A 14,296-nucleotide genomic window follows, 5' to 3' on the forward strand; every position below is an offset into this window, starting at 1 on the left:
TGGTGCCAACAATGTAGTCTCCTACTACCTATCATGGATCTATGTTATTTCAGTACAACTAGACTACAACAAACTAGCAGAAGAGCAGAGCCACAATGTGGATATTAAAGACTTACTTAACAGTGATTTCACTAGTCTCAACATAGAACAGTGGACAGCTCCTTTGACTAATATCCAAATACTATGTGATGTATCTCAGAATAAAATTAGGTCACTAGTACCAACATCTATACCCCACATGACTTCCAGTCAATTAAACAACCTGGTGCTCCTGGGGGTTAGGCCAACAGCACTGCTCATCACTGAACATTTCATTTGGCTGAATATTAAACATGACTGTTGAGCCTGGACACAAACTTGCCTGGTGAGCCAGTGCAGCAAATTTGGTTATCATACACAATGTCAAATAGGTCACTTTGATATACCATAATCACATTTTCAAAACAGCATATAGACCTCATAATCCCCCTGCTTGCTGTCAGTTACAGGCAGAGACTCTCATTGAGTGGAAGCAGTCCTAAATAAAGATACTACAGAAGAGTCAGTGACTTGTGTTCATGAATGATCGAATACTTGATTTGGCTACCCTAAAATGATAGTGACAGACCAGAAAAGACTATTTCAGTCCATGATATTTGAGGCTCTCTGCCACCTTGTGGCATTACACATAATTAGATGACCACGTACCACCCTCAGAATGCTGGGCTTGTGGAGCAGTGAGAGAGAACCCTAAAAGCTGCACTCATGTGCCACAGAGGACAGTGGAGAGAAGCCTTGCCTTGGGTGCTACTAGGCATTCACATGGCATTCAAGGACAACTTACACAGATCACTAGCAGAAATTGTGTATCAAGAATTACTCACACCTCAGGCAGAATTCTTTCTACCAACTCAGCCCTCTGGCCCAGCAGACTTACCAGCACTGGTCAAGTGAATGGATAGCCACACCAACAACACTTCGGTGCCACTGCCTACCTCGTATGCCAGGGTGAAAGTTTTAATGCATTAGGCACTGATTAATTGGTAATTTGTAATGCTATGGAACATTATGATCCAGCCAGCTTAACAGCCACAATACTCTGGCCAGTATAGAGTGTTAAAACATTACACCCACACAATGAACATTTTGCTCAATGAGAAAGCAAAAACACCTAAAACCAGTGTGGATCCTGTGCAAACACTCAGCAGTGCATTGCAAGGACCCTCAAGAAATGGACAATGACCCGTATGGTCATTTACCGCTTGACATGCAGGTCCCTAATTTAAACTCAGAGGAGCCAGTCTTCATCAAACTTAACATGAGACACTGATCCAGTGAATGTCCTTGTGAAGCACAACAGTGTGCCACCTCTGTTATCAGCATGACCACTGCACTTAGTCCGCACCATTAGCTGAGTGGTCAGCACATCTGACTGCCACACTATGGGACCAAGTATGATTCCTAGCTGGGTCATAGTTGTGTTGTCCTCATCATCATTTCATGATTACCAACACACAAGTTGCCCAATGTGGCATCAACAAAAGGACTTGCAACTCAGTGACTGAACTTTCCAAGGACTACAGAACCTCCATCAAACTGTAATTACAAGAGCAATTGCTGCTCCTATTGCATCTGGGTCACCCCTAATAATGCACTCTCTGTCTTTAGCCAGGCTGATACCTTCTTCACTTGCTATGATTACCAGATATCCATTATCAAAATCCCTTTGTAGTAGTGCTGTCCCCAGTTACCTGCCTAAAACTGGCTTCACAGTGGTTATGACCTTGTAACCTGATTCTAATTTCTCTCCATTTGGCCTACACCCTTCCCATGACTACTACCTAGTAGCAGAACTCTTTATCTTCCTGCTTCATTTTGTTTACAAACTACCATTAGTTATATGACTATCAGCCCGGTGCACTCTTCTTTCTATTATAGCTAGATGAGTTTCCTCCTCAAATACTTCAGGTAGCAAGCAAAATTATTATCTAATATGATTTCAAATGTGACTGCAGATCTCTTTTCATTTTGCTCCTGGCTTGGCATTTATTCGCTGTTTCCACAGTATTTTTCCCCTCAGCTCTATCTAACTCACATTTCTCAAAATCTAATTTAGTCTGAAGGGTACAGATGTTTTCCAATACTCTTCTGTATACCCTACTGTTCCATGGGAGAAACTCAATCCATTCTCTGTGGAATTCCCCACCACTATCGGTCCAGTGGAAGATCCACCCACAACCCTCACATGGCATTATATTGTTCACTACCCTACAGCAGTACAGAGTCTTGTCACGTGTCGTAAAAATTTCAAATCACAAACAAGATTAAAATACTAAAGGAAGATTAGAATTCACATAGTGCTGTCAACTGCAGCACCCAGAGGGTCAATAATGTGCTGAACAGCACTTTCAGGCATGTTTCATTGATATAACAGTCGATTATTATTATAACTGTTATTTTTTACTTTATCAGCCCGTCTAATTTTCAAAACCCATCTGTAGAATATCTCAAATGCATCAAGTCTCTTCAGTTTTCCCACAGTCCATGATTCACTACAATACATTCTCAGAAATTCCTGCCTCAATTTAAGGCCTATGTTTGGTACATGTCTTCTTTGCCAGGAATTCCCTGTTTGTCTGCTCTAGTTTGCTTTTTATATCCTCCTTTCTTCAGGCACCATGGGCTATTTTGCTTACAAGGTAGCAGAATTCCTTAACTTCATCTACTTCATGATCAATTTTTATGTTAAGTTTTTTGCTACATTCATTACTTTTGTCTTTCTGCAATTTACTCTCAATCCAATCCGGGGGGGGGGGGGGGGGGGGGGAGGGACATTTCAGGGTTTCTCTTCAAAATGACATATGCATGTTATCTGTACAATGTTTGGTTCTTGTGCAATAAATAATTGAAAGTGTTCCTGGACTTTATGTACACCCTGTATATTATTACGTGCAAGCACGTGTGCACACAGAAACACACACACACACACAAATCTCTCAAAACATTACACCAAACTTGCTTTGGTATTAAGTATTTCATAATGTCTTTCTTTCAGCACCATCTTTAGGCACTTTGGGCCACACTGTGCAGAGATGACAGTGACCATCTGTGTGTGTGTTATGCATGGGTGAATGTGTGTGTGTGTGTGTGTGTGTGTGTGTGTGTGGCGGGGGGGAGGGGGGGGGGCCACAAGCACACATGTGCACCTCTATTGCTAGCACCACATATGCGCAGATGTGTGTGTAGTAATATTTTTAGTAATATCCGACACACTTCTTTTAAATCTGCCTGTCTGCAACTCAATGTGATGAGTAGCAAACTATTCTAATTAAAATTGGTCAATGGAAATTCTGAGATGGAATAACAACATGAATTAGGATAGATTCTACTCACCACACAGAGGAGGCATTGACTGACACACAGGCACATTTAAATTAGCTGGAGCAGGCAGTGGGGATATAGAAGAGATCTGAGGCAGAAAGAAGAAGCAGATGTTAGAAAGGGTTGAGAATCATTTATGAAGCTGGAGTGGGAGCAGGGAAGGGCACAGAAGCAGGCTGAGGGTAGGGATTAGCAAAGGTTCAGGCCAGGGGGTTTATGAGAGCAAAAGATATGCTGCAGGGAGAATTCCTGCCTCAATAACTAAGAAAAGCTAGTCTTGGTGGGGAGAATGCAGACAGCTTTAGCCATGAAGCAGTTGTTTGTGTAAAGTAGACCAACCAGCATGGCACACTTAGCAACTGGGTGGTCGACCTATATTTTGGCCACAGTTTGATAGCAGCCATTCGGGTGATGTGCACATAGAGTGCCGCACGTAGGATGCATTAAAGTTAGTACACCACAGGACTACTTTCTCAGGTGGCCCTGTATTTGATGTGGTAGGAGAGTGAATAAGACAGTTCTTCCATTTAGGTCTTTTATAGAGATATGAACCAGAGGGTAAAGGTTTGTGAGGGGGGTGGAGCAGGGATGGGCAAGAATACTGTATAGGTGGGGTGGGTGGTAGAGTATCTCTGTGAGAGAACAATGCAAAGAATACTACTAATTTCAGGGTATTATGAGAGATAGTCGAAACCTTGGCAGAGAACACGATTCCGATGTTCAAATCTTGGGTGATACTGACACATGAGGGTGGAAGGCGGAGGGGGGGGGGGGGGGGGCTCCTTTTGTGGCTGGTCAGTGATTATGTAATGGATAGTAGGAGACTTGGGGGACACAAGGATGGAAATCTGTTTCTGTACACCTTATCACTTAATTTGTGAAAGGAGGGCATTAAAAACCTTACAGCTACTGAAGTGGATAACCTTTGTACTATTCATAGGTTTGTATGATCATAGTGAATGTCCCTTAAAAGTGAAAGTTCCTTAAAAATATTTCTGCATTGGTTCTAGGATCAATTCCTCTCATGATTCTTAGTCTCATTTCTGTGGATATAGTGCTTCTCTCGCTAGTAGCTTTATTCCATATTTCTGTGATACCAAACAATGTGTGAACACAGTCTTTTGCAATAATCCAGGATATAGTTTGACCAGTTTAGTTTGCAGTATAGTACTACCCTAGCAATCTTTTCGTCAACCAGTTTTCTCCTATCTATTCATCACTAGAGGTTGTCTGAAACTAAGAAAAGCTCGTTTTACTGTAACTAGCAGGAAGACCATTTATGTATAACATTTCATAATATACATAAAAACCTTATTAACTGACACTTCATGTCCATTGTAAATTTACAATATTCTGCCCAGAGAGACAGATCATTAATAAAAATAATAAAAAATTAAGGCACCCACAACTGAGCCCAGAGGCACACCACATGTGATGGTAGCTCTCTCTAATGATACCCTGCAAATTGACACCATTGGAACTGTTGCTTATTACTGTTATCTTGATGCCACACACCTCAATTTACCATTCACCACAATATTGGTGTGATACTAGAGATATATATAATACATTATTTCCAACAACTTACAGTCTTGTTTACACACAACTGGCCAAGTTCCTGCAGGATCACCACCCAACCCCTTACTTGCATGAGCAGTTGCTGCTCCTATTTCATCCATTTACCCCTAGTGTGAATCTGAGTAAGGTGATGCAGTGGTTAGCACACTGGACTCAAATTTGAGAGGACAGTGGTTCAAATCCTCATCCAGATACAGGTTTTCCATAATTTCCCTAAATTGATTAGTGCAAATACTGGGATGGTTTCTTCAAAAGGGCACAACTGATTTCCTTCCCCATCCTTGACATAATTCGAGTTTGTTCTCCGTCTCTAATGGCCTCAGTGTCGACAGGACATTACACCAAATCTTCCTTCCTTCCTTTCTTCCTAGTACGGAACTCTCTGTCATTAGTGAGGCTGTTACCTGCTTCATTTACTAAGATCATGCTAAAACTGGTGCTTGGCTTCACAGTACTTGAGACACTGTAACCTGATTCTAATTGTCCTGCAGCATACATAACTCTCCCACCTAATGCAAGGCTCTTTTCTTCCTGTTTCATTTTGTTTCTGACCTACTCAATAGCTAGATAAGTATTCTGAAGTACTTCTAGTAACAAGCAAAATTTTCATCTAAAGTAATTTCAGATGTGACTGCAGATCTGTTTCCTTTTTGCACTTTACTTGTTACCATTTCCACAGAATTTTTCCCCTTCAGCCTATCTGATTCACATTTCTCAAAACATCTTATCTCTCCTGTATGGCCACCTGTTCCACAGGAGAGTCTCAGGTCTTTCTCTGTTCAATTCTCCACCACAGATGGTACATAGCAGAGATGCTACCCATAACCCTGACATGGATGACCATTCTATAGCAACAATAACACTTGTTATATATCATAAAATACTTAAAGGAAGCTTAAAATGCACATTTTGCCATTGTTCATGCATATCAATATTAAAAATATATAAGATCACATGAGCCGTAAACATTTTTCATCCCTTTTACCTGATGTTACATAACAACTTCACTAATGCACCTAAGCTTAACTTATATCTATATTTATCAAGGCAAATTGTGCATAAAGTAACTTCTAAACTACCAATTACTTAAATATTGAAGGAGCAAAAATCATAACATTCCTATGCACAGTGTTGCCAACTGTTGCACAAAGGGGGCCTTGTTAACAAATTGTACAATGTGATTAAGTGTCAGTTTGAGATGGTGAAACAGTAAACATGGTGTCTCATAATGTTTGGTGGTAAGCTACTCTTATTCCTGGTTTGCATAAATTATTTAACTGGAAGATTGGAGAGTGTTCCAAAAACTGTGATGTTTGCTAATGAGACTAGTATACTAATAAAGAGTTCAAACACATCCATACAAAATACAGCCAGGAGAAAAATGAAACAGGCTTATGACTGCATCACACCAAACAGTTTAACCCTTAATCATACAAAGACTCATATTATGGAATTCCAAATTAATCTAATTGATTTACAGAAACCAGCACATACAGGATGAGCTGGATGAGTCTGCATGTGTGACATTCTTGTGTATCTAGAGAGATAGTAAACTGAAGTATTAACAGCATTTGGATAAGTTAAATGAAGAAGCTTTGTAATGCATGCTTTACTTGGAAACCTTTCTCATTACACTATTATGAAAATTAAAGTTATTACTCACCCCATAGCAGAGATGCTGAATCGCAGATAGGCATAACAGAAAGAATGTCACAAATAAGCTTTCGGTCAGCAAGGTATTCATCAAAAATAGACAACTGAGCTGCCAGAGACAGCAATCATGTGTGTAGTCTCATCTGTGTGTGTGTGTGTGTGTGTGTGTGTGTGTGTGTGTGTGTGTGTGTGTGTGAGTGTCATCTATTTTTGACAAAGGCCTTGCTAGCTGAAAGCTTATTTGTGACAGTCTTTTTGTTGTGCCTATCTATGACTCAGTATCTCTATTATATGGTGAGTAGCAACTTTTCTTTTCATAATATTATTACATGTGGTCCTATATGTCTCATTATACTGTTATGCAGGTGTAATTCCTAGACTGCTTTTCACAGTTTCACTCTTAGAGCATAATCTTCCAGCATACTGCAGCTACAATTAAAAAAATTTTTATTACATTAGTTATTTAGACACATACACTAAGGGCATTGTGTAGAGATGATAACCAAACATCTTGCAGAAGCATTTTCAGTAACATGTGGGTTCTTATATTCATGTGGCAAGTACATAACCTCCTTAACAGGATTTGTCAATAATGTAGGATGATTAAATTAGGGCAAAATGTGCACAATTCACAACTATAACACTAATAATAAAAGCAAGGTAATTCACATAGTCATCTGTATGAGCTAGTTAGCATTAACCATAATTTATTGTTACTATACTTTATAGAAGTAGCCTTCAGTGTTTTCTCCTGCCTGTTGATACTTAGCTTGATTCATTCCAAATCCCTAAATGCTGTCCATCAAGGTGAGATTTATAGAAAAGCATGTGTGAGTGAATTAATGAATGACATGCCACAACTGCATTACTAACATGTCACTGTATCCATCACTTTCATTCATTCATTATGTTCCATAAATCCCTTCATGAAGGAGAGCTTTAGGAATGTGCAATAAGCCAAGCAGAAACTCCTCTTGCAGCCTACTTCTGTTAAGTATACTAACAACAAATTATGACTGTTACTAATGTATTCACACTGACAATTATTACTTCCAAGTTGCTTCATTCATGATTGTGTATATAAGGAGGATATTAGCTACTTTGAGAAAAACCACTGTTCCTCGTGTTCTGCTACTCACATACTGTCTTATCCTAAACTTTTATGTAACTTACCTAAAAATGTTCGCATTTAAAGTAACTTTACTACTTTCCCTTTTATTTAAGAGGCTGCTTATGTCCTACTAACCTTACCCTCAACAGGCTTTTGTAAATACATCCAAAGTCAAGATCTGTTTAACACAAAATGTTAGAGATTTGCATAATCTGTCTCCCTATGTGTCCAGATATTGTAACAAGTTGTAGAACAAATGGCCAAGATGTGTTCTTTCACTTAATTTTTGAATATCTGTTGATGTTAAACACCTGCTTGATGTCTACCAACAACCTATTAGATAGGGATGCATTGGTTTTTGTGGGAATTATTTTTGCTCTAAGTATTGAGGTTGTGAACTACATAGTTCATCCTAAATTAATTCGTGTTGTTAATCACAAATGCAATTTTGGACTATATTTATTGGTGCATAAGTGTAAGAACCTCTAGGTCCATGAAGAGGCTTCTGTAAGATGTTATGTTATCAAATTTACACAATGTTCTTTCTGTACACTTCAGAAGAATTAGGTTTTACTTCCTTTGTTGTACTGCCTCAGAGGATTATGTCTTAGGACAGTATTGAGGCAAAGGTCACAGTCCGACTCTTCTTCTATAGATAGACCAGTATAAAAAAGAATGTTGGAATAACTTGCAAGCAGATAGGAAAGATTTGATTTTTTTCCTTGACTGGAAACCATGGTTGTTTCCATTATTGTCTCTTACATTCTGAGTTACAGTAGTGCATCAAAGACTGATCACCCTGTAACAGTTCAGTTGAGAAAAACATAATCCATCATGAGTGGTAGTGTATACAGATCCATGACACTTGAAACCACTCTTAACGCTGCAACACAATATATTATTAAGCTTACATCACAGATCATAGAATTCATGTTATTTAATGGCTAGCTATTGTAGTTTAGTGTCTATGACCTAATAACTTTGCAGTATACAAATTTTTCCATTCTGTTGCAGCTGGCATCAGATTTAATGTTTGTTGAAGGAATAGACACAGTTGTGCGGAACATGAGTTTGAGTTCTGCAGAACCAGTTTACTACTATGAATTTTCTTTCAATGGACCACTCAGTTCATATCCAGATTTCCCAGGTAAACTGCTATATGTTCCTAAAATTAATAATTACACATAAATTTCCTATGTATTTCATGTACTATTACAATTGTTAATGTACATTATTTATATGTTCTATGTCTTCATATCAAGTGCCACTTCCTCACAACCTTACTGCTAAATATTGTTTCACAGGAGCTTGCCATGGGGATGATGCAAGATACATGTCGAATTATGCAGGCCAAGACCCAAATTCTGCTGCTTACAAAATTGGGCTTCAGATGAATCAAGTGATTGCCAATTTCATCAAATACGGGTAATGCAATTAAATCTTTACAGATATGGAACATCACTCATGCTGAGAGTGTGTGTTCTTTCTTTTAAAAATGAATGAAAAATCAGGAAAATTTTATTACAAGTATGTTTTGTCCATAATTTCTGTTATTTTGTTCTTTCAGTGATCCAACACCAAATACTGATGATGTGGTTACAGTTGACTGGAATATGTACAACTCAGATAGCACAAATTACTTGGAATTTGCCTCACCTCTTTACGTCAGCACTGGGCTCAACAAGGAAAGAATGGATTTCTGGCACAGTGTGATGCCCTAATCTGTTGAAAGTATCAAATACGTATTAGAAGAACCAAAATGTATTTAGAAAGAGATTTAAATAAAGCATCTATTTAAAAAAACTGAACGTATTCCTAATTTTATTGTGTTAATAGACTTAAAATCGTTGTTACCACCAATTATTATGTTTGTTCTTTTCCTATGTGACATAATTTGTTGAACAGATACTTATAAATGATGGAAATCAGTCAGAAATGTTGAACACCTACAAGCATTATAAGAACATAGGCTTCCGTGGCTGGTGTCATAGTGATTAAAATTCTTCTGGGTATTATGCCACATCATTGCTAAAAACTAACAACAATAATAAACTAAAACCAATGTTTCGGTCAAATTTCAATGGCTTTCCTCAGGGGATGACTGGTTTTGCATGGGGATAGGTGCTTCTATTTATTACAGACTATCGATGTCTGACGTCACTGTTGTAAAACTTTTAATTGGCCCTCTAATATGATTGGTTAGTCATGACATATGGGACGATGGAAAGAAATAGGCTATTCGTGGATGTCGATGTCATCAACAATTGGTAGCTGTCCGCCAATCAGTGTTCGGCTTCTGGTTGGCAAGTTTTCCTCCTGGTGTGCACGGAAGTGGACTGACAGTTGCTCTTTGCTCTACAGTTGTTTGTGCAGATATGTCCATGTCCCTTGTAGCTTCTGCCCCGTGACAGCAAAATAATAAATAGAAGCACCTATCCCCATGCAAAACCAGTCATGCCCTGAGGAAGGCCGTTGCAATTCGGCCGAAACATTGATTTTAGTTTATTATTGTTGTTAGCTTTTAGCAATGATGCGGCATAATACCCAGAAGAATTTTAATCACTCACAAGCATTATTTGGAAAGTAAGGTGAAAACCACCATAGCTAATCAAATGTTATGCAAAGATTGAAACATGCATACAACTGACCGCCAGCACACCTTGCTCATCAAATGTGGCCATTTCCATTTGTATTGCTGCAATGTGCTGTTTACAGTATCAGTTGAAAATTTTTAAAACAATTGAACAGCCCACTGGCTGTGAGATATTGTCAGTGATTCAGTTTTTGACAACAATGAGTGTTGCAGCAGTGGAAATTTATTGATGGTTAAGTGAAGTGTATGGCCACAATCCAATGAGTGACAGCAAAGTGTATAAGCAGATGAGAGCTTTTAAGGATGGACATGATAATGTTCATGGTGAACTGTGATCAGGCCAATCATCAGTGATGTCAGAAGATTTGGTCAAAGCTGTAAATAAAAAAATTTATAAAGACTGGTGATCACAATTTCAATTTTAGCATTGGAACTTCTGAGTAAGGATAGAATGGAATACTGAAGAAAATTTTACTGTGTCTGGAAAAGATATTATTAATTATGCCTGTGAGCGGTTTACCAGAAAGAAGCTAATTGTAAGTCCCTAGGAAACAGTATTAATAAACTTCAGTATAGATCAAAATAAAAATGCACCACAACTAGTAAAAAGTGTGGGTAATCAACATATCATTGTGATTTATTGGGATCTGTATCAGGAAGATCTGAAATGGATTTGTCATATCTCAACTCTAAATTCAAGGCTGGCAAAAATGAACTATGTTCTAAGAATGCTTTGCAATAAACACTAGTACTAAAGCAGTTAGGGCTGTTTACTTTTCTCATGTGCATTCATAACTGAAGGAAGATATTATTTTTTTGAGGAAATGTACAAAATACCAAAACAGTTTTCAGAAAACAAAATCCAATTTATTGAAACAAGCAAGCAACATAATACCATACATTCTGTTCTTTAAAGATATAAAAATTTTACCTCTTCCTAGCATTTATATACTGGAAGTATTTTATTCAAAGTAAAATTATCAATGGTTACAGTACCAGATCCAACGTGACATACATGATTGTCATTGCAACACCAAACTGTGCCAAAATGGTGTGAACTATGCAGGAACAAAATTATACAACAGGTTATCCAGACATATAAAATATCTTTCTGAATTGAACATCTTTAAAAAAAATCCATGACATCCAACCTACTGCATACCTGTTTTTAGTCATTCAGTATCTCAGTCATGAAAACATGAAAACTCATACCTTTAAATGTGTAATAATACTCAGATTTGTTAAATGTGCAGTATACACACAACAGGTACTTAACTGTACAAAATGCAAAGTGCCAAATTTATGAACTGAAGTTATTACAAACAAACTGTCTGTATTACAGTGTATTAATTATTTAATCCTCAAACTTTTCCATGTTACAAATGAGAGTATCTTATCAAATGTTAGTGGTGGTTTCATGACACAGTTGGAACTGTTTGGTGCTGAAGGCACTTCAAACAGAAACATTTGTGAAAGGTGCTAAGTCCCATCAAATTATTCAAGGTGCTATGTTCTTAGTCACTCTCCACAGATCTGCATATCTTTATGCTCATTCTTTTCCAGGTTAGGTATCACAGCCTTTAAATCTTTCTTCCTTTCATCTGTAATTGAATGGATTGAGGAAATAGATTCAAAGGTAACACATTGAATGTTTTTGCATATCTCCCTTTTTTGAGCACACCCACCTTACAGAGTCTTTCCATGTTGGTGTAACATCCTACCCATGCTACATCTGTTGAATCATATGTGATGCAGACAGCTTTGAAATGTTCGGCTTTTTGTAGAGAGTATGTCATCTGCTATAGCTTGAATATTTAAAAAAATCTGAAGTATTCATAGACATTACATTGAAAGGCCTAACAACCTTTGCTTCCTCGACCATTGTGCATAGGGCACTGGGTATAAAAGCTTCTGTCAGCGACTTCCTTCTCTCTACCAAGGCAAACTCAGAGTCACAGGGGAGGAAGCTGAGCCCACTGACAAGAAACCACCGTTCTATTCATGTGGACAACCCATTTGCCATCAGGAAAAGAAAAAGAAATACCATCATTCAATTCTTGTTTTGTGCAGCACAGCTGTCACTCCAAACAATAAAGTTTTTCTTCATTGTTATCGTGATGTTTAAGACTTTCAGAATGCATGATGCAACTTCATTTCCTCCGCTACCAGTGACACTCTCATCCCACATACACATGTAAGACTGAAGGGTGTCATCTACAGATACTGCCATGTTATAACAAGGTAACTGGTGGGTATAAAACATCTCAGAGTACGTTAGTGTGGGCACAAACATAATCTACTGCATGTCGATTGATATTCAGCAAATGTAACTGTCAGGGAACTGAGAAGAACTGATGTCACTCATCAGAGGGCTCTGTGCCATCTCTGCCTTCCTATGGTGAATCTCTAAATGTGCCTGTGACTGCAGTGAACCTGCTTTTGCTTCAATGTTCAGTAGGTCACATGTCTTGCAGGTATCTTTCCTAGGTCTGTGGAAGGAAATTCTTTCAGAAAGACAGCACAATAAAAACTGGAACTTAGGGTGCTTTCAGGTAATATATTTTTTAAAGTGGGAGTACATTCTTGAAATATTCAGGTCAGGACTGAGGAATTTCTTGCTTGCTCTTGCTCGGCTCTAATGCCAAACTTCCCAGGGAAAGCAATTTGTGTGCTGCTTCATAAAAATTTTGTCTTCTTCGCTGTATTGGGATTGAGCATGTCTTGTTCTGTGGTCAGTGAATGTTGTCTCCCCAACACTTTTCTTCTTAATAAATATTTCCAGCTTTTACTTTCCAACAGCAAAAATATTCATAAAAGTGGTTTTGAAAACTGGAACAAGATCCCCTGTACCATCTGGAATAGAATACCGAACTGTTCCCTGTTTGTGACTTTCAATGGGATTATCATAGGTTCCATGCCAATGACACTGTGCTGGTATGTTCTTTATGTTGTGTTGTCTTGCTTATAGAACTTAAAAAACAAATCTGTTTTCAATACAGGCATCAGTTCACTGCACCTTAATCTACATTTGCATAGTACCTAACGGAAAGAACAACAAAACATTATGTTTTCTATAGAGGTCACTCAAAATATGAACACTTTCAACAGTAATCATTCCTTATGTAGATTTCACAGCTAGTGAAGGGCTTACAATCGTACCGGTACCTGCAATGAGAGACAGTTTCCTAGCTGGTATATTTTGTGTGTGTGTGTGTGTGTGTGTGTGTGTGTGTGTGTGTGTGTGTGTGTGTATGTGTGTGTTTCATATGCTTAACCTTTCGTCTTTAATTACTTCTGTTAACCTCTGAATGATCCACTACCATTCTTCCTCCATCTCCTACCCATGTGGCTTTCATTTGCCATAACCTAACATATGGACATAAAATACTTACCAAATGATTTAAAAATAACATGTAGATATATAATATTTCATTTATATGACAATGTTGTATGACTGTATATGACCATAATATTATGTGATGTTTATACACATATCTTATAAGCTAAAGAGCAATGATTCACAACAAAGGACAGAATAGAAGTCTATGCATAGAAGTCCACACTTATCATGGCAGCAAAGTGAAACAAACACAACTGAACGGCACGTTGCACCATTCTTATGAAATCAGCAGTCAACTTAACACCATTGCCATCTAGTGGTGGCAAGTGTAACCACTTGGAATTCTCTGTGGACTTAGCACTTTTTGTATGTAATCCTCGGTATCCTGCACCTTTCAAACCACTTCACATTTTCATGAATTTGGCAATTAGCACATTTCTATATTTGTTCATTATGTGGTCCACTTTATCATAAAAATATAAATGACATAAGTTTGCTAGTTGTAAAACCAGCAATTAAAAAGTTTTCCATCGTACAACATATTTACTGAAAAAATGATTTTTATGGACAAATAAGACAAATAAAAAAAAACTGAAAAATATTTCTCATCCGTGGGCAGTCGTCGAATACCGGCTCATGCAGTAATGAAGTGTGGGTGAAT

General features: G+C 38.0%; 1 protein-coding gene across 1 annotated transcript in view; it reads left to right on the forward strand.

The window, feature by feature from the left end:
* LOC124595696 (esterase FE4-like) overlaps positions 1–9,510 on the forward strand; it is a 71,976-nt gene extending 62,466 nt beyond the window's left edge. Inside the window, exons 9-11 of the mRNA XM_047134554.1 lie at positions 8,717–8,849; positions 9,007–9,127; positions 9,270–9,510. Coding sequence (XP_046990510.1) covers positions 8,717–8,849; positions 9,007–9,127; positions 9,270–9,423 — 408 coding nt within the window. The 3' untranslated portion in view covers positions 9,424–9,510. The remainder of the gene's footprint in view (positions 1–8,716; positions 8,850–9,006; positions 9,128–9,269) is intronic.
* Positions 9,511–14,296: the final 4,786 nt, after the last annotated feature.

The sequence above is a fragment of the Schistocerca americana genome, chromosome 2 (genome assembly GCF_021461395.2).
Source record: "Schistocerca americana isolate TAMUIC-IGC-003095 chromosome 2, iqSchAmer2.1, whole genome shotgun sequence".
In the NCBI taxonomy this organism is placed as follows: Eukaryota; Metazoa; Arthropoda; class Insecta; order Orthoptera; family Acrididae; genus Schistocerca; species Schistocerca americana.